General features: G+C 40.6%; 2 protein-coding genes across 8 annotated transcripts; one reads left to right on the top strand and one right to left on the bottom strand.

Moving 5' to 3' along the window:
- Positions 1 to 36: 36 nt before the first annotated feature.
- On the bottom strand, positions 37 to 19,173 carry LOC133486417 (GRIP and coiled-coil domain-containing protein 2). 7 transcript variants are annotated; one of them, XM_061791497.1, is made up of 24 exons: positions 18,747 to 18,994; positions 17,589 to 17,651; positions 17,386 to 17,470; positions 17,233 to 17,312; positions 17,034 to 17,138; positions 16,362 to 16,854; positions 13,691 to 15,531; positions 13,499 to 13,559; positions 12,206 to 12,306; positions 11,962 to 12,060; positions 10,961 to 11,080; positions 9,895 to 10,059; positions 8,980 to 9,084; positions 8,449 to 8,611; positions 7,569 to 7,669; positions 7,356 to 7,433; positions 7,125 to 7,262; positions 6,534 to 6,655; positions 6,204 to 6,380; positions 5,767 to 5,975; positions 4,323 to 4,538; positions 3,968 to 4,107; positions 1,129 to 1,330; positions 37 to 1,049 (listed from the first exon to the last, which is right to left on the bottom strand). In XM_061791497.1, the coding sequence occupies exons 1-24, from the start codon at positions 18,750 to 18,752 to the stop codon at positions 976 to 978; spliced, it is 4,944 nt and encodes a 1,647-aa protein (XP_061647481.1). In that variant the 5' UTR covers positions 18,753 to 18,994; the 3' UTR covers positions 37 to 975. The 7 variants fall into 7 exon arrangements, 6 of the variants coding, with proteins under 6 accessions (XP_061647481.1, XP_061647486.1, XP_061647485.1 ...); XM_061791501.1 differs by lacking the exons at positions 37 to 1,049; positions 1,129 to 1,330; positions 3,968 to 4,107 and adding an exon at positions 5,454 to 5,688 and having other exon boundaries at positions 4,399 to 4,538; positions 18,747 to 19,173; XR_009791027.1 differs by lacking the exons at positions 37 to 1,049; positions 1,129 to 1,330; positions 3,968 to 4,107 and adding an exon at positions 4,620 to 4,748 and having other exon boundaries at positions 4,400 to 4,538; positions 18,747 to 19,169.
- On the top strand, positions 1,572 to 3,074 carry tmem223 (transmembrane protein 223). Its single transcript, XM_061791527.1, has 2 exons — positions 1,572 to 2,171; positions 2,476 to 3,074. The coding sequence occupies exons 1-2, from the start codon at positions 2,152 to 2,154 to the stop codon at positions 2,999 to 3,001; spliced, it is 546 nt and encodes a 181-aa protein (XP_061647511.1). The 5' UTR covers positions 1,572 to 2,151; the 3' UTR covers positions 3,002 to 3,074.
- Positions 19,174 to 19,819: the final 646 nt, after the last annotated feature.

Here is a 19,819-nt window from a genome sequence, read left to right as displayed (position 1 = left end):
ATTTTTACAGGGTTGAACGAACAAGTGAATGGAAGCTCAATGTTGAATATTTATTGTACTGTAGTTTACATAATTTATGTAATTTACAAGTCAAGCATAGAGGAAAGCGGAATTACACAAAGTTGACTCGTTGTCAATACTGCATCACTACTATACACACCGTTACTTATACTTTCCCTAAATGGCTACATTTTGTTGATGCTTACCATATCAATTATAAAAACCCTCAAAACAATTTACATTCATTTATGCGGAAGGAATCACAATCAGCTGCCACAGAGATGAGAAAGTTAAGTGATCCCAATAAACACATTTTGGGGAGACTTTGATGTTGATTAAGTTGCAAATGAAGATTAACACAAAAACGTGCAAGAGCAAAATAAATAAGAGGCGAAATTATTGAACAACCAACAATGAATCACAATTGTTTTTTTTAGCATTTAAGACATACGTAACACAGTCAAAATCACTCATCAAAAATATTTTTTGTCAGCCATATTGGGAGGGTAAGTCTAAGAAAACAAGGTCATTCCTGGTTGATTTAATAACGTAAAGACACAAATCCATTTGCTGAATCTTAATTAAGAACACTAATACACCTAATGCACGCTTTTGAAAATATGAATATGGAATGAATGAAATGTTAAGTGGATGAAAACGTACATGTGACAGAACTGTATACTCATTACAAACACTCCAATTTAATAGGGGAAATATTTTATAAAATTTGGAATACATTTCGGAAAGGTACAACAGCATGGCACAGTAAAGCAACTCCCAATGGGAGTAAAGAGTACAAACAGATGAAGGAATTGACCCTTTGAGTGTTAATTGGATAACTAGAGCTTGAATAACTGATTATCATGATCTCTAACATGTTTATCATTATACATTCCTTTGTCCCTTCTATTTTGCCCCTTCAAGTTATTGTGACTTTAAATCATATATCCCTGTTTCCAGACCTCTGCTGTTGGTTTATCTGATCCCAGACCAGCTGTGGAGATAAGAACCCCAGCCTGAGCCACGAGTCCCTGATGCCTCCTCCTCGCCTGCACAATACAGGAGAGAGTACACATTAGAACCTCTGTATCCAGTACAATTACCTAAAACTGTCATGTATTACTGTACCTTGGGCAATGGCAGCAAGCTTGCTTTTCTCATCTGGGCTGAGCTGCAACATGGTGTGAATGACAGGAAGCAGTGCCTGCCTCTCGCTGCCTGACCGCAGGAAAATGAACTGCAGCAAAACGTTCTTCAGATACTCCAGGTTGGCCACACTCTTCTCCCGCTCCTGGTTACGCTCCAAACGACGTACTTCACTCTTCAACAGCTACAAGATTAAAACATTTTATAAATTCACCAAGTTTATGGGTACTCAAGCTCTCAAAATCAGATCTGAAATATGACACACGGCACGCAACTACTTTTGGTACTATGTATTTTCATATGTAGTGCCAAAAATAGTTGCATTACTTTTCATCACATTTTGGTTCACCATTCTTTCCTGATTGGCTTGGTTTAATTACATAGTTCTTCAGCCTGAGTGAAGCATGTGGTAGCCATCCAAACATTGAACATAGTTACTTGCTCGATTAAGTTTTTTATTTTTATTTTTTATTTATTTTATTTTTTAAAGTACACTACTCACAGTTAAGGATATTTGGCTTTCGAGTGAAATTTCAGGATGAACCTAAAATAAGCTATCGCCTTTACAGGTGAAGTTAATTTAATCTTCTTTAAAGCTTTGAATGTACATGTCTTGAGTAAAACACCTGTTTTGAATTTTTCTGTTCAGTTCCTTGTTAGATAACAGCAAATTAACACTGAAACACTAAACAAACAAATTAGACATGAAATTAAGCCCACCTGTCAAGGTTTATAGTGCATTTTAGTTTCATCCGGATATGTCCCCCAAAAGCCGACTATCCTACTTTAGCCTATAGTTTGGTGACTAATGTATGAGTAAGTCAACTACCAGACAATTTAAATGTAATTCCTTAGGATTGTCAACAACGACAAATATTTAGGTACACTTTACAGTTAAGAGTTTGTAGTTTTTTTTTGGTCGACGGCGGTCTCCGTACTTTTTCGCGATGACGTCATAACCGAAAATGGCTGCGCCCCTTGTGTTGCAGGGATCAAGTTTGCTCAATGGAATCTAGTAAATCCAGGTGACTAGCTGTATTATTCGTATTCCTTGCCGTTCATCGATGTTTTTAGTTTCATGTCATACATCAAATACCTCTTATCATACAATATGAGTTTACTTAGAATTTGCGGCGCACTATGTCCGCTTCGGCCGCTCACTATCCACCCAAAAAATGCGTTGCTCCGGTCAATGTTTCCACTGGGCGGCGTGTTGGTCCGGCTCGCCCACGTGTGTGTTGCCGGACTGGGGAGACGTGTTTTTGCACACCGCGGCCTGTGTAGCTCCACTCAGCCGACTAGAGACGTCACACTGTTCCAACACGACAGGACGAGCTTCTTCCGCCTCCTCGCTGTCTTCTGCGGGGGCCAGTTTGTCTTCTGGACGTACCTGGCTCACTTCGCCTACACCGGCCTCAGAGACACGGGGACAGCTCGGGAGCAGGAGAAAAGGAAAGCTCCCACCAGCACTGCCTTGGCTGGCATGTGGAGTTTCGAAATGAACCTGGGGTCCAACACCTGGAGGTACGGCTTCACGCTGGGATGTGTGACAATAGGAGTGGGCATACTGGGACTGGGAGTTCTGTTTTGTCGGCGCTCTGTCAGTCAGGTGGTTTTACACCAAGGTGGAAGGATGGTGTCGGTTATCACACAGTCACCTCTGGGAAAGGGCCATGGCTGGAGAATAACGACCCCGTTGTCCCAGGTTGCCTGTCATGCCCACAGACAGGAGTCCCCCTCCTTCATCCCCCTCAAAATCAAGGGACACAAGTTCTACTTTCTGCTGGACAAAGAGGGGACTATGAACAATGCTAAGCTTTTTGATCTAACTGTTGGGGCATACCGTCCTCTTTAAATTGAAATTTGGTTAGATTAATCCCAAGTAATGTAAAAATGAAAAATAAACAGAATGTACTGCATTTTCCTTATGTAGTGGATGGGAGTCTTCATTTCCTCAATGACAGATAAGGTGTTTACCAGAGAAGAGGCCTTCATCTGTACAAATGTTTTAATTATATATATATATTTTTAAAAAACTATTTTCTCAAACTAAACACTTCAGTCAATGGCAGTTGACCCTTGATGTCTATCTAGTTCGCTGTTAAAATGTGTATTTGAAAATTTGGTGAAGGAACTTTCCATCAGGAAAAATTGTTTGATCTGGGAAGATGACATCAAGTTCTAAAATAAGCAGCATTCAAACTATTATTCAATGCCATGATTGTCATCTAACACAGACAAAATTACAGACTGCCTGCAACACATTCCAAAAAAGCTGGGACACAGGCAACAAAAAAATGTTGAGGATTGCTCAAACAACAGCTGTTTGAAACATTCCACAGTAAACCGGTTAATTGGAAAGAGGTGAGTGTCATGATTGGGTATAAAAGAAGCATCCCCAAAAGGCTCATTTGTTCACAAACAAAGCAGCATCAAATTCAAAATTTATGAATATTTGCAAAATACAATGTCTCTCAGTTTTAACATTAAATAATCTTGTCTTTGTAGGTACTCAATTCAGTATTGGTTGAAAAGGATATTGATGCATGTTTTTTTTTTTTTTTTAAATACAAAAAAAAAACAATCACATAATCAGATGAATGACACCATCAGCGTGTAGTGTGATGTATAAAATAGTTATGCAATAGTGACCATTACTTCAAACATAACAGGCCAGCAAAACTGAGTGTGAAACTTACCCTTGTTCCAGCATTGTCATTTTTCTCCAATTTCCCAAGGAAGATTGCTATTCACCCCATGTGTCAGTGACCCAAAAAAAGGTGGCAACATGCATTGCAACAGTGTTAGTTTGCCTACTTACATTGATCTGTTCCATGAGAACAGCATTGGTAGCTTCAGTTTCATGCAGGAGGCTGTTCATGTGCGCCAGACTGCGTGTGGCTGTGCTCAGCTTCTGACTCAGCTCGTCTTTGGTGGGTTCTACAGTCCACACGAAGGGCTCTGGAGACCAAACCATTTAACCACAAGATCCTTTTTAGTCACCTGAAGAGGCTCTCATTAAGAGCATAGAGGAGACCTTTAAAGTTCAAGTTTTTTTTAATGAATGTCCTAATAATCCTTAAAGTCTCTTATTTTATGCAGTTAAACAATGCTGTGGAAGTGCACAACACATTTGTAAAGTAAATGATATGACTGCAAATCTTGGTTTGACCCACCTTGCTTGGGATCCGGTGACATGAGAAGGTGCTCCAGAGAGAGCAGTGATGCAGAGGAGGTGCTTTCATTCTCTGTGGTCTCCATGCCCTCACCCTCCTCCCTAGCCATAGATTGGAGGTCACTCAGGGCCACTGGTCCCAGCCCTGCCTGATTCTGGTCTGCAGTTCTGCGCTGAGCATCAACAGACTTCCTGCTGGACTGGACCAACACGGAACCTGGAAGAGCGGCCAACAAACACTTTTTTTTTTATATAGATATGTAAATCAGAAATTAACTGTAAAGCTTTATGATGCCACCCTGTTCTCAGATTGAAATCAGTAAACCCCTTGAAATCTCTATTCAGTGTCGTTTCTATTCCCTTGTTTTATTTAATTACAACATCAGGGGGCAGCAGACACAACTTCAGCTAGTCCACAATGTGACAACTGCGAAAGGAGAGAGGAAAATACTTATGAGTTGGTAGACAACATATTATTATTATCATAGATAACAGATTAGATTATTGTGATTAATGAACCTGAAAGCAGGTGTCCACTAATGAGGGTGATGCCCCCAAAAAAGCTAATTTCTGATTGACATTTTCAAATATTTTGGTTACCTAAGGCAATAATGGTATATCAAAGGTTTGAAATGAAATGTATCTTGGTCTCATTATTTTTAATCGTAATACAAAAAGCCTGGGATTTGAACAGGGGTGTATGGACTTTATATCCATTTTAAGCAGGACATGAATGAAACTTGACCATGTATTTCATATTCATGGACTGAATTATGATTTCAGTACACTGCCTACCAGTTAAATGAATAAACCCTTCACCGTTTAGCTGTCATAACATTCAAACATGGTGGCAGACTGAAATATGACTTTGGTAAGGACTAACACTGGGCCCATCTTCACAGCCTGGCACGCATGTGCGAGCCACTAATGATGCGCATGTCCAGATGCCACGGTGAGCTGCTTGCCACACTGAGAGGCGGTATCGGAGCAGAGCACTGTCGCCAACACCTGACATTTTCCAAGCCCTTGGTGTGTGTGTGTGTATTTGCTGTTTGACTCCATGCAGCAGCTGTGTGGGAAGTGATGAATGAGCTTCCAAAAGATAAACACACCAACGACCTGCCATACTCACTTCTCTCTTGCATCATTTCTCTCATGGAACTAACAAGATAGAAAACTTCAAACACTTGAGGATTTGTTTTGGACCAGTGTCGTCTTCTTCAGCAGATGGTTCTGTTTTGGTTGTTCTGTTGTCTGGGATCTTTTTTTAGCACTGCTTTCAGTACATTTTTTGTATCCTGTTATGTTTCCAAAGTCATCTGAGTTAGGCCAAACATTACTGCATTTTCTTGTAGATCCTTTAATACCTACCCATTTAAAAGGAAATAACACTGGTGAATGATAAAATATAATGGATCAGGTTAAAAACTGTCCCGCATACTCACTGTTCTGACTCTGCAGGTTGAAGAACTGCTCCTCAACACGAGTCAGCTGACCCTGCAGCGTCTCAACTGTGGCACGGTGGTCGTCCTGCAGCTTCCTCAGCTGCTCCCTGTGGGTCTGTCGCTGGGCCTCGATCTGGGAAGATGAGTCAGCTTGAGCCTGAGCCAGCTCTGACCGCAGATCCACGTTCTCCGACTGCACCGACAGCAGTCTGGGGGAGGAGAGGGAGCGGGGATATGAAAGACTTTAGTATTCAGAATAGCTGGGTTGAGAGTGGCAAACAAATTGTACAGCACAAAATAAGAAAGAAACAACCGTTTTATGTCACTATGTAAAGGAAAGGGCAAATGAGAAACAGGGTGCGACAATACTTGGTTGGTCAACATAGACTTACAAAATGGGGTAAACTACCATCATGCGTTACGTGAAAAGAGCTCACCTCTCTCGGAGCTCGGCTTCCTTGCTAACATTTTCCTGCAGAATTTTGTTGTGTCGCTCCAACAGAGTGTCGTGTTCAATCTGGAGCTGCTGCAGCTCTGCAGTGCTGCTCTGGAGACTCTGCTGGCTCTCTCCCAGTCTGGACCTCAGCTGGTCCACCTGAGTCAACAACTGCTCTCTGGCAGACACGCAACACATTCATGTCAGTCATCAAACGCGACTGATTTCTGGAGCACCTTTCATCCAAACATGAAATCCCTTGTGTGTCTCATGGCAGGATGTTCTTATAAATAACACAATTGTTGTCAAGGTCTTTTTTCTTAATTCTTACCTTTCTAGCTTGCCAGCGTCGCTTTCATTTTGCCCATTGAACTTGCTCTTTTGCTGCTTTAGCACATTGTGTACTCGAACCTTATAACTCTCAAACTCCTCAGCAGTTGCCACAAGTTCAGCCTTGAGACAACATACACAATGAACGAATGTGGTAAATATGACCATTGATTGCTTTCACAAGAACATCTTAGTTGGCATGGTAATTTCTGTTATTAGTATGTGAATGTGTGTGTGTGTGTCGGGGGTTGGGGGGGGGGGCATTACAAAGATCTTTAAAAATGTTAATAGGGAGAAAATGGTTTATGGTTTAATAACAAAATTATAGAAACTGAATTAAAATAATTAAAATTGAAAAGTTTGCAAAACCAATTAAAGAGCTGCAAAGTCATCACAACTTATTCTTTTTGATGTTTGTCTCTATAAAAGTAGTGACGTAAGAGACTGAACTACAACCTCCCCTGAAGCAATTTGAGAGAGTGCTGTAAGGAGAAAACCAGTGAGTTGATCTGTAGAAGTTCAGGATTTGGCCTTTGTAGAAAATACACTGGGAGCCAAAGTGTCAAAAAAGGTTCTGTGAATGTGTTTGTACCTTAGCAATGTCTCTCTCCTGCTGCAGGCTATTAATTCGTTGTTGTAGAGAGCTACTGGTCCTTTGTTGTTGCTCTAATGCAGACCTGAGCTGGTCCTGCAGACGATGGCGCTCAGTGGTTAGGTCACACACCTCGATCTCACATGAAAAAAAACACACAATAAAATGTGTTACTTTTAAAGCTCACTTGTTAAATGGTTATATTATAGATGCCGTATGGAGATGCCTTACTTTGGAGCTTTCGAGTTTCTGCTGGTTGGCCTCCAGTTCACCTTTTAATGAGGCCTGCAACAGCGCAAGGGAGTTTTCCTGTTCGTGTAAAAATGTAAAACCACATAAAAGTCATAATTCACACTAAAAAGCCGATTTGCAATTGCAACCAATATACCACACAAGGTTACATTATAATCAATAATCATCGCACAAAGTGGCAGAGAAACAGACCTGCTTCTTGGCATCAGACAACTCTTTCTTAGAGTTCACCAGCAACTGTTTAATATTGGAGTTCTTCTCTTCCCCTTGGTCCAACTGTGATTTCAAAGTTTCTGGGCACACAAACATAAATAAAAGCTGACAGACTAAAGCCCCCCGCACACCGAACAACACAGCTGAACACAACTGAACTGGGCAATCGTGAACAAATTACAGTCGGCGACCCACAACCACACGCCTGGCGATGGACCATCGCACACATTCCAACTCACTGCAAACTCGCTCCTGGCGTTGTTATGGGGAAACAATGTTTTGAGTAACCACATAATTCTAATTATACTGAACCACAAACACATGGGGCACTTGTCAAGGAGGAAGAGGATTCCCTTGGCCGCCGTAGCTATGCATGAGTTAACTGAAAACAGTGTGGAAATTTGAGAGGCTGTTGGCACCATTCATTAACTGCTCGCCACACTTTGCTTTTTAACCTCAGGTTCATATTAAATTATAAATGTAGTGAAGGATTATTGTAAAACACAAGATATGTAGACTGCATATACTGTACTGTATTGGTACAGCTTGGCGGGAGCTGGCTGGATCTTGCTTGGTACTCAGAAACGTAATTTTTGTTGTGACAGATCATACGATACAACATGGCTTTTTTGATTGGCCATACACATCTGTTGCGATGCCATTCACCTGCAATTTAAATTTCGAATTGCACCAAAACTAGTTACAAATGGTTGGCTACTCGTGAAAAATAGCTGCGATCGCATCGGTCGGTGCGCAGCGGACTTAACGAACCCTTGTATGAATGTACTGTATTAGTCTTAGATTAGTGAAGAACAGTAATGATATCAATTTGACTGAAATGACAAAGCATTAAACATACCAATTTCTTGTTTATGTGTTTCCTCCTTCTCGGTCAGCCTGGTTATTTGAGCTTTTAACGCCTCAGAATACTCATCTTTTTCTGAAAGTTTGGCATTGAGTTCCTTCACCAGACGTTCATAGTCGGCCATCTCCATGTCTAGCAGAGAGTTCTGCTGCGCCTCCTAGTTAAGAGAACAGAACCGGAGATGAAATTCTCACTTTTATATTTGTAGTGCTTATATTACACTGAGGATGTGGTGCAGTTTGGTTCAGCATCAAAAGTCCCAACAGCACGAACAATGTGGACAAATTGAAAAGTCAGACCTCCAGGCAGCCTTCGTGTAAAACTTCTGTTCTGTCAACATCTCAGCTAATGGAAAAGCAGTTGTACTGTCCTTTGCTGTGGGCTAACATTTGTTCTCTCTCTCTCTCTTTGGAGAGCTACAACTGTAGCTGCAGGCCTGCCATCACCGGTCACAGCACTTGACTGGAGAATTCCCCAGAGATAGCTGTGTCTTAAAAGCTGGTGTGCCTCAGTGAATTGTTGTACCTTTCGTAGCTGCTCCAGCTCTTGGGCAGTTTGCTGCAACTGCTTCTGCTGCTTGCCGAGCTGGGCTTTCAGCTCATCCGCATCCTTCGTGGCCCGTGACAGCTCCTGGAACACACATTAAGGTTTTAAAGTTATACACGTGTATTGTTTTTTTTTTTTTTTTTTTTTTTTTTTAAATCAACTTTAGTACATTTTCTTAAGTGTGCATGGTTATTCTGTAGGTGGGTAAAAACAGTGTGAAAAAAAATTACAGGCTGCAAATGAAGGAAAAATCAAGACTACAGTGAACCCCCGGTATTCACAGAGGATAAGGACTGAGCGCTGCTGCGAACACCAAAAATCTGCAAGTAATCAACAACCTCCTCTATGGATGCCGCTAGATGGCAGCAAAGCACGACTTAGGAGCCGAACTCGTTTCAACATGCGTCCTTAACACCGAGATGCCACCAGATGGCGGTGTTTTGGCCAGAGCACAAAAACAGTGAATAGGTGAGTTTTCAGTGGAAAACTGAGGACCCCAACCCCCCCCAAAAAATTTTATCTGTGTACAGGTAAATTCGCGAATGCCAAACAGATTACACGGGGGTTCACTGTATAGGCTTTTGTAGGTGAAGGATATTAAGATTTTGTTTGACAAAATGGCAAATGCTTCCTTTTATGAAAATGAAAATAAGAAAATATTTTTGCATATTAATTGTTTTCACTATTCAGTGAAGTTTCAAAGACCACATTAGTGTGTCATCCTACTGCATGGAACCACAAAATCTTGAACGCTGTTTGAAACAGAGGGAAGGATAGATTATGTGAAGAAGGTATGAACTCAATAGAATAAACATTTGGAAAAAAATGTGATAACAAAGACTTGATTGTTCAGCAAATTGTGTTATTTAATTAATCATCAGTCATAGTTTCTACCTTGATCTTTTGTTCTTTCATTGCCTTCTCTGCGACTAGATCTCTAGCTAGACTAGTTGACTGCTTTTTCAGCTCATGGATCTGCGCTTCTATCTGCTTCACCATGCTTCTGGAGGTCTCCAAGGCAGCCAGGAGGTCCTCCTTCTCACTGTTGAGCAACTCGACCTGTAAATCAAAATATTCCTGATCAGTCATTGTGATGAGGAACATTTTAAAAGATGGATTCATGATGGGAGTACCGTTATAAGGTTTTGTTATAATTATCTGAGTTCATCTTTGGTTTTCTTGAAAACTACAATCATAAGCTTTTTTGCACTGAAGCTGTGTTGATTATATATTCAGTTATATGTTCCTGTTTTTTTAATATTTCTGAAATCCACTGAGACACTAAATGCTTTGAAAACCTTAACAACAACAAATTGAATGATTCAGCTGGAAAATGTTAATGTGCGTATGCTTTCTACATTTTCACAACAGCATTTGAAAATCGTTCATGCAAATCTGACAGCAGCAGACTCTGCGGGCTCCTTCTGCAAGGAACACTGAACCGGCAACGGCAGTGTCCTCATCATCTGTCAACCAAACATTGACACTAAGTTTGGTAAACAGAGATGTCCAGATGTACTCTAAATTCCCTGACTGGCTTCCAGTCTGCCATCCCCCCAGAGACCAATGAGTGCATCCAAAAAGAAACCACCTCCTTAGAAAAAGGCGCTGGGTGGCAGATGGAAGCTTTACTGTGCTCCATTTGCCTGCCTGTGGTTCTTATTGCAAAGAGACATTTATGAGTTTGGGCGAGAGGAGGAGCATTCAGTCTATATAAACCAAATTCCTCCCGGGCTCACACACTCAATTCTGATGAGCCATTTGTGAGTGCCGCACTGCCAAGCATAACTGAGCAAAGTGTTGCAGGCTGTAAATATGATGGAATGTGACGTATGTGAGAGTTATTGGAAGCGTGTTAGCCGGATGAAGAAGCGATGCATTGAGTTACCGCCCACTTTGAGCAATTTGCATTTGTGTATGGTAAAGTGTACGTTTATGATTAAGCATGTATTTGTGTTACCTGTGTGACAGCACTGCTGAGGTGTTTGGTCAGATCAGTGATCTGTCTTTCTGCTGCCTCCACCTTCTCTCTCTCTTTATCCAGTTGCTCCGTTTGCTTGTCATAATCGATCTGCAGGTTCTATACACACACACACACACACACACACACACACACACACACGCACACGTAAAGAGCTCATTGTAGGAAAACTATGTGCATCTCAGATATCACCTGCATTTACATTTGAGTCAGGGACACAGCAGTCATTAGATGCGACTCAGTGACTTTGTTTATATTAGCAGCAGCATCAGGAAGGGGGGCTGGTTATGGAAACCGCTGGGAACACTCAGTTTGTTTCAGATGGGAGATGCTTTTTCTTGTCAATTATGAACATAACAGATGACGTAGCTTTGTGCCTTCCCAAACTGATATTTAGATGCTACTATATGTTATTTTCAACATGACTTCCTAGAAATTCTTAAATTAATATATTAATACATTTACCAGAATTTCATGTATGGATGTGTGTGTGTTATGCCCATGTGCGTCTTGAGCATGTATGTAGGAAAATGTGTATGTCATACTGTTCTGAGTTGCATATTTTTACCTGTTTTAAATTTGAAAAGCTCTTAACTTTGTTGTTTGCACTATAATTGCTTGTATTGTAATTGTTTTTAACCATTGCGCATTGGTTTTGCCTTATGCGTGAAAAGTACTTTTTAAATAAAAATTTAATGATTGATTTTCAAAAATCAATCACCTTTTATAATCTTTGTTAAATGTTTTCAGCGCATTGTTTATTTGGAAATTTTAACTTTAGATTATGATTCTTATATTTTTTGCTGCTGGTATGAGTCTCCATCTAAACTAAACAATGACAATACAGGATCCTGACTGTCGTGGACAGAAATTTTATCCAAGACAAAAGTTCATTGGTCTAATAAGCTAATGATTAAAATAATAATTCAGAATGTGAGTTACAGGATGTGCTGGCAGTTTGGCGCAGCCTAAGACAATACCTTGTAGCCTTCGGCACCATGGATGATATCCTTCATTGAGATGTTCATTTTCTCTCGGTCTGCTTTGAGAATTGTTATTTCCTCCTTGAGGGTTGCAACCTGCAAAAGCAAATTGTATAAATCCATTGTTTTTAGCATAAATAATCAAGGTAAAAGTTATGAAGTATACTCCAAGAAACTTGGGAGTGGAGTTTTGAATTGAGTTTATGAGTTTCTTGAAGTCAGATTAATAACTCAAATGTACCTCTTTTTTACTGGTGTCCAGCTCCTTCTTTGCTTTGACAGCCACTGCCTTGATTTTGTTTATCATCTCATCCTTCTCTTTGTTATCCTTCTCCAATTCACCTAATAAAACAATTCAAACAATAGTACACCAAAAATAAAAGGGAAATACTAATCTCTATCAAGAACAGTATTCCACCCTCTATTCAATAACTTAAATGGAGACCATCACACAGGTGTATTCTTGAATAATTTATGAAAAATTAATAGTGTATCCAAGATACTGAAGTGGGATGGCATCACACACATCAATGAAAGATGGGCAATTTTGCCTCCAATTCCATTTTATATTACCACCCTCGGGAGATTTGACCTCAAAATTCTGGAAAACCCTGTAATCCATTTTTACAATCCATGATTTTGCTTCTACCCATATGATCAAAATCGAAGTATTATCTGTATTTTGTTAGTTTTTTCAAATAATTATTCTAAAGTTAAGCACTTTATTTGATAACACATTATACTTTCTTTTTGCCAGCACGGTGCACTCCGGTTTCCTCCCACATCCCAAAAACATATGTAGTAAGTTGACTGAAGACTCTAAAATGCCCATAGGTGTGTATATGAGTGCGAATGGTTGTTTGTTTCTATGTGCCCTGCGATTCGCTGGCGACCGGTTCAGGGTGTACCCCGCCTCCCGCCCGAAGGTAGCTGGGATAGGCTCCAGCAGCCCGCGACCCTAGTGAGGGTAAGCGGTAAAGAAAATGGATGGATACTTTCTTTTTATTTATCTAGTGGGAGGTGGCATAGTGGAATGAAAGTGTACAGCTTTTTCATAACCTCTAGATGGCAACATACATATATAAAATGTGAGTCTTTTTCATTTTCTCCTATACCCATGTATAATGCGCACTATTGACTTTTGACAATTTTTGGGGGTAAAAAAATGCACATTATACACTACAAATTACGGTAAGTTAATAAACAAATGAATAAAATATGTAATAATAGAACATGAAACATTGTAACATAAATACCATAATAAATATGCAATTTTGTGGATGTATTAGTCATCCATGTTTGCTTGCAATCACTATTGTTCAATGAAAAGCATGTAAATCTCTAAAATTAGTTGTTTTTTCATGTGAAAATAAAAAACTAATAAAATTTGTAACAATAAGAGCAATATAGCAGTTTCCAAAACACAGGACACAGGAGATGATTTTGCTTGTTTTTACGTAAGCCTCCACAGATTGGGACAAAACGAGGGCCAAAGCTACAAAAAAAATGTGTTGGCTTCAAGTGAAGAGTGTACCTATTTTCTGTGTAATTTCCATGGCTTTATATTCTTCAGGGGCAGACTTGGCAGCAGAATCCTGACAGAATAACAGGTTAAACAGAGAGAAAGAAGATAGAAAGAAAATTACAAAATAAAACATTGGTACAACCTCCTTCAAACTGAACACATAAAAGCAACATTAGAGGGAACATGAGGAGCTACACTGACCTGCAGAGATGTAATATCAGCCCTTAACTGAGATAGGACTGAGTCCTTGTCCATCAGCTGTTCTTTGAATTCGGTACGTTCTCTCTCTAAAACGTCAATGTCAGCCTGTACCTTTTCTTCCTTCTCTCGGGCCATCAGCTGTATTTGGCCCTGTAGCATCTGATTCTCAGCACACAGTTTCTCATTGAGTGACTTCATATCTTGCAGGTCTTTCAGCAGCCCTCCAGTATCCCTCAGTGTTTCCTCCAGGTTTTCTCTCAGCATTTCCTTCTCCTGCTCCAGAGCCTGAAGCTCGTGTGGCATCGCTTCAGACCTTCTTTGTACTTGAATCTCTTCAAGTCTGCTCCTCAACATGTTTCTCTCTTTTTCAAGCTCTTCTAAGCGTATTTGGAGTTCTACCATTTCTTCCTTTGTGTTTTTTAGTTCTTCAGACTGAGCCTCAAGTTCTCTCCCACTATTTTGAGAAGGCTCTGCTTCTTCTGTCAGAGAATTCACCTTGGCTTCAAGATCACTTTTTTGGAATGATTGTTGCTCCAATTGAGCCTCTACGGTGGCCAACTTGGAGGCTAAAAGTTCTTGCTCTTTCTGGGTTTGGGAAAGTGTAGTTAAAGTCCCTTCCAGTTTTTCACGGAGACAAGCATTTTCTGAGGAGATGTCTTTAAGAGTCATCTCTGAAGAGGACACAGCCTCCTGCATTCTCCTCACTTCCTCCTTCAGTCTTGCTTCTATCTTGTCCCTTTCCTCCTTTAAAACCTGCATTTCAGTCTTCATCTCCATTTTCAACACTCTCAACTCCTTTTCAGTCTCTTCTTTCAGTAGTTGTGCTGCCTGCTTCCCCTCTTGCAGGGTCTCAATTTCCTTGGCATTTTCACTTTTAAGCTCCTGCATTTCCGCCTCTCGAAGTTGAAGCAGGGATTGTGTGCTGTGCCGCTCCTCAGTCAGTATATTCACCATCTCATTTAATTCTTCAGTTAGGTTCTCTTTTATCTGCAGTTGGGAGAGGATCTCTTCATTGTGCTTGCTTAGCTCTTTCACAGACTGATTGAGCTCCTGTACTAAGGCTGTTTGTTTCTCTGCAGAGGACTGGAGTTTCTGCTCATCAGCAGAATAACTCTCAAGCTTGAGCATTAGGTCTTGCACAGTCTCCATCAGAATGTTTCTCTCCTCTGTAACCTCTCTGACTTTGGCTGACAATTCTTCTTTCTCTTGGCTGAGTTGCTCTGTCTTGTATTGGAGGTTCTGTACAGTGTTTGCCCCTTGTTCCTTCATGGCTGTGTACTGGATAACGAAATCGTTGGCCTTCTGACCCAGTTCTGTTTCCAATTTTTGCAGTATGTCCTTCATGTTGTAGAGGTCAGCACGAGCAGAGTCCCTCTCTCGGATCAAGGCCTCACACTGGGACCTGAGCTTCTCTTGCTCATCTTGTTCCAATGTGTTTTGGGCTTGGACTGAATCTTTGGATTCACCCGACACATTTGTCTGAGAGTCAACATTCATAACTTTTAGGGTTGCTGTTGTAAGGTCACTCTCCCGAGTCATCTGCAGCTCATTGATTTTGAAGTCCATCTCCTCTCTCTCCATCTGGAACTCATCCTTGACTCTCTCCAGCTCTGCCTCTAGCTCACTCTTCACATTACTGAGCAGTGTGAGCTCATCTTGTAACATTGTGTTCTGAGCGTGAAGGTCTTCCAGGGCCGCTTTCAGTTTTCCACCCTCTGTCAGCTCACCATCAACATGGCTCAATTCAGCCTGACTGCACGCAGAAAGTGCCAGCATCTTGGCGATCCCTGAACTGCGACCAGGTTCTTCATCTTCTTCTTGGACATCCTGGAGGTAGCTATCTGAATAAATAAAGGTGAAGTTAATTATCATTAGCCTCTTTCCCACTGGCATTCAAAGCCGGAATGTTCCCAGCTTGTTTCCCGGCTTATTGTCCTGTATGTAAGGTACCAATATGAAATGGGGAATTGAAGTTGACCATCGATTTTTCAAGCTTTCCAGCTTGTATCAGAGGCATCACAGAGGCGAAGCGCCGCCTCTGTGTGTGTGTGTGTGTGTGTGTGTGTGTGTGTAAACGGATAGTGTGAAGCTGCAAAGTTTAGCAATTTAGATTCAATACCCACAGCCCTTGGTGCTGACCTAAATGAGCTGGGAGGGTATGCAATTTCAAGGTTAATAGTCATCCCAGCCATGTTTCTTCCTTCTCCTCTGGTCCGCTTCACATAGTTTAGCATTAGCAGTAGCTACAGTTTTGCTCACTCCAGTCAGATGACCGTCACCGGAAAAAGTAGCCAGATTTCACAGAGCTGGTGGAGCCTTGCTGAAGAAATGTATCCAAAATCTAGGCTTACCTTTTTTTAATTAACTTAAAAAAATAACAATAATGATAATTACATTAAGTTTGGTAGCACTGTGATCTCATATGGCTGTATCTGGATTGGAGGTAGAAACTCAGGGAGTTGGAAGGGGCACGTAAAGATGCTGCCATTTCAAAGGTGGCGAGTTCGTGTCTTTGGGTATCACAATTTTCGGTTTCGATTCTGTATGGTTTAACTGTGTATAACATGACACAATCACATTTACATGTTCGTTTTCAGGTGAATCGCTCTTACAAAATCAATCAAATTATTCTGCTAACAAGAAGTTTATTCTAAATAGAAATATGTTGTACCTTTGAGGGCCAGCTGCTCAGTCAGCTCTTCCTGGAGCAACAGAAGACGCTCCCTTTCAATCTCACAGTCCTCCTCCAAAGCCCTCAGCTCCTCCTCGTGCTGCATACTCCTCTGACTCATCTCCTCTTTCAGGTTCTCGACCTCCTGTTGGGCTTCAGTCAGCTCATTCTGGTGACTCTCTTGCAGCTCAGCGATCTCCTTGGAGTTCCTCTCTTGGATTGCTTCCAGTTCAACTTGTAGAGTTTTAAGCTTAACTTCCAGGGAGCACTTGTCATCTTCTGGGTGATATTTCCCACTGGCTTCCTCAGTAAGGTTCTGTTTCTCTCTTTCACTGTCTAACTCCCTATCACTGTCTTCTCGCTCTTTCAGTAATTTCTGAAAATATTCCACTTCCTCTTGGTGCTCACTGTTGGTTTTATCAATGCTGGTCTTTAGAATGTCAATTGTCCTTTTGTGGTCTTCAATCACACGTCCAAGTTCTGTGACATCATCCTGCAACGAAGAAGTGTTGAGACTGTAGGCTTCGATTTTACACACATAACACATGCTTGTACTAATCTTTTGACATTAAAGCTGAATGCAGAAATATGCAACAATGAGCAACAAGGACATCCGACTAAGAGTATATCTTCCCAAAACAGCAATTTTAACAACTTGGCATTTCAATTTACCTTGGCAAGCTGCTTCGTCCGCTCCAATTCTTTACGAGACAATGCAAGGCTTTGCTGGGTTTCTGCCTTTTCCAATAACAATGCATCCATCCGCTCAGTCAGCTCCTGTCATACCCAGTTCATGTACAGTACAAGATTTATTCTATACAGAACATTGTTAGGTTTACAACAGTGACATTCTGCTATGAAACATTCAAACCTGTATTAATGTGGAGTCATCTGAAATGCTGATCATGTTTTTGGAATGTTCTTTGAAAGCTTCAAATTCTTTCTCTAAATCTGAAAATACAAATCAAGTCAGATGCTGCGAGAGTCTAATTATCACCAGCCCCCCCAAAAAGCATGTGGTCACCTGCACATCTGCTCTTCATCTTTTGGAAAGCAGCCACCTGCTTTTTGGTAAATTTAATCAGATCATCTTTGGACAATGTGTCCAGCTAAGTGTTCAGCAGGAAGAAACAAGTAGACCATTAAACAAAATCAATGCATCTTTGTCTGCACACACATTAAGACAAAAACATGCTACATTTAAAATTTAAATAAATGTACAATAACCTTTGATTTGGGTGCACTGTGTGGTGGTGAAGCCACAAATTCAGCTACTGTGGCACCAGGGTCCTGTGAAAAAGCGATGTCAAATTGAGTAAAAAGAAATTTAGAAAATGGCACATACGTTTTAATTTCATTGGTTTGATTTTTTTCTTCACTTCTTAATAGTGTTCGAGGAGTGCCAGAAAACAGCACTATCACTGTGGATGTCAGGGTCCTGTGAAAAAGCGATGTCAAATTGAGTAAAAAGAAATTTAGAAAATGGCACATACGTTTTAATTTCATTGGTTTGATTTTTTTCTTCACTTCTTAATAGTGTTCGAGGAGTGCCAGAAAACAGCACTATCACTGTGGATGTCACGTTTAACTTTAGATTTCGTGAAAAGTATTTTCAGTTCCGTTTTATTTGGGAGCAGAACTGCGTAGTAACATGCTACATTTACTCAGTTACTTTAACTTAAGTAGCTTTTTCGATAAATTGTACTTGTCAGAGTAGATTTAATGCAATGTACAATTTACTACATTCCACTCACTACTTTTATTTGTATCTATTATTACTTGTATGATATATTTTTGGGGTTTGACAGAGACTTGTGTTACATAACTGTTTGACCAAATTGAGCCTATTGTGCTGTTTTATGAGTGTAAACAATAACAGTTAATTTAAGACAATTGCTTGTGGCTGAATTTCCCTTAATTATTTTAAAACGACTCAATTTATTATTGTTTTAGTTGAAGTGATACTGTCAAGCAAAATCTCAATTTGGACTTTTTCAATTTGACGTTCATCCTCTGGTTAAAAAATAAATAAATCCGCAGTTACCATTTATTCAGTACAGCACTCGAGCAATTAGTTTCAACACCGAATATTTAAATCAAGTAATTATTTGGAGAACTACCTTTTATTAAAATTGCTCTAAAAGTACTATTCCTTGAGTACAATTTTTGTTTGGGAGCATTCAAAGAACACCACACTTGCTTTTTCTGACTAGTTCAACGAATTTATGAGCTAAGTTGAGCATTCACCACGAGCAAAATGAAGATAACGCTAAATTTTCTTTCCTGCTTCACGTTTATTGTAGCACTATTCGCTCAGTCTCATGCGTTGAGTATTTATTATTAGCTCTTGTTGTTGCTAAAGCTAATTCCAGGTCGTTCACCTACCTCCATTTTCAGTCTATGAATAGTTTGATATCCTCTAATTCACCTCACAGCCACGACGTGATCCCAGGAAAGCTGACCGGACACAGTAAACGAGGTATATTCAATAATGTCCGACTAATGTTAAGAGTTCATTGGACACAAATGTCACTGTTTTTGGCTTTGAGTGACGCTCCATGGTTGTTATCCGATTACTTCCGCTGTCGTCGACGAGTGACGTCAGCACGTCCTTCTTCACACCCCTCAGCAGGATGTTCAAAGGAGCGTCTGTTGATTTTGGATCGTTTCTGTTTATAAACGTGTTTTAAGATACAATTATTATTAATTTAGTCCAGATGTGGCGTGCAAAAGGACACATTCTCTTTACTGAAATAAACGTTGAATCATTTCATGAGAGTGTGAATGAATTAAAAGGGCAAATACTCTTTGAAAACGTTGCACCATTGCTCACTAAAAATGTCACTTTTGTGTATGCAATTACCTGCAAGGTCTGGAAAGATGTCAGATGCTGGTGTTAACAGGGTGGGAAGGAAGGCATTGCTTATGTGCCCTGATGACATCCAGCCTCATGCTACAAACAAGGTGGATGCTGTATCTGCGCTTCAGGATTCCCATCACGTAAGAGCCAATTTCATCTACTGAATATGGAGACTGTTTTGACATGAATGATAGAAGAACTGACAGAGGGAGCTTAGCGAGTTGCCTCTCATCCTGACAAGTATTGGATGCAGTGGGCAGAGGGGCAGGCGCTCTGCTGACTTCCTGTCTCTTCTGGAAGAGACCATCTCTGTATCTAACCCCCACCCCCAACCGGGTCAGACCCATCAATCACAGCCCCACCCGTGTTTCCTCCCTGGACATCGAGCAGTATCTTGCTGTCGTGTTTCTCCCCCTCACTCCAAAGTTGTCAGTCAAGAATGGCTTTGTGGTAATATCCGACACTGAGAGCCTCTTATTTTCTCTTTTTCTTTAGTCAAACATTGAAGTGGTGTACAACTGTACTGGCTCATACTAAAGTGTTGTGTCGCAAAGAAAAAGCTAAACACAAGCAATCCTATGACGCTCACTAAATGGAG

The sequence above is a fragment of the Phyllopteryx taeniolatus genome, chromosome 12, assembly GCF_024500385.1.
Source record: "Phyllopteryx taeniolatus isolate TA_2022b chromosome 12, UOR_Ptae_1.2, whole genome shotgun sequence".
In the NCBI taxonomy this organism is placed as follows: domain Eukaryota; kingdom Metazoa; phylum Chordata; class Actinopteri; order Syngnathiformes; family Syngnathidae; genus Phyllopteryx; species Phyllopteryx taeniolatus.
The sequence above is the reverse complement of the archived record's forward strand: the minus strand, read 5'-3'. Positions and strand labels throughout refer to the sequence as shown.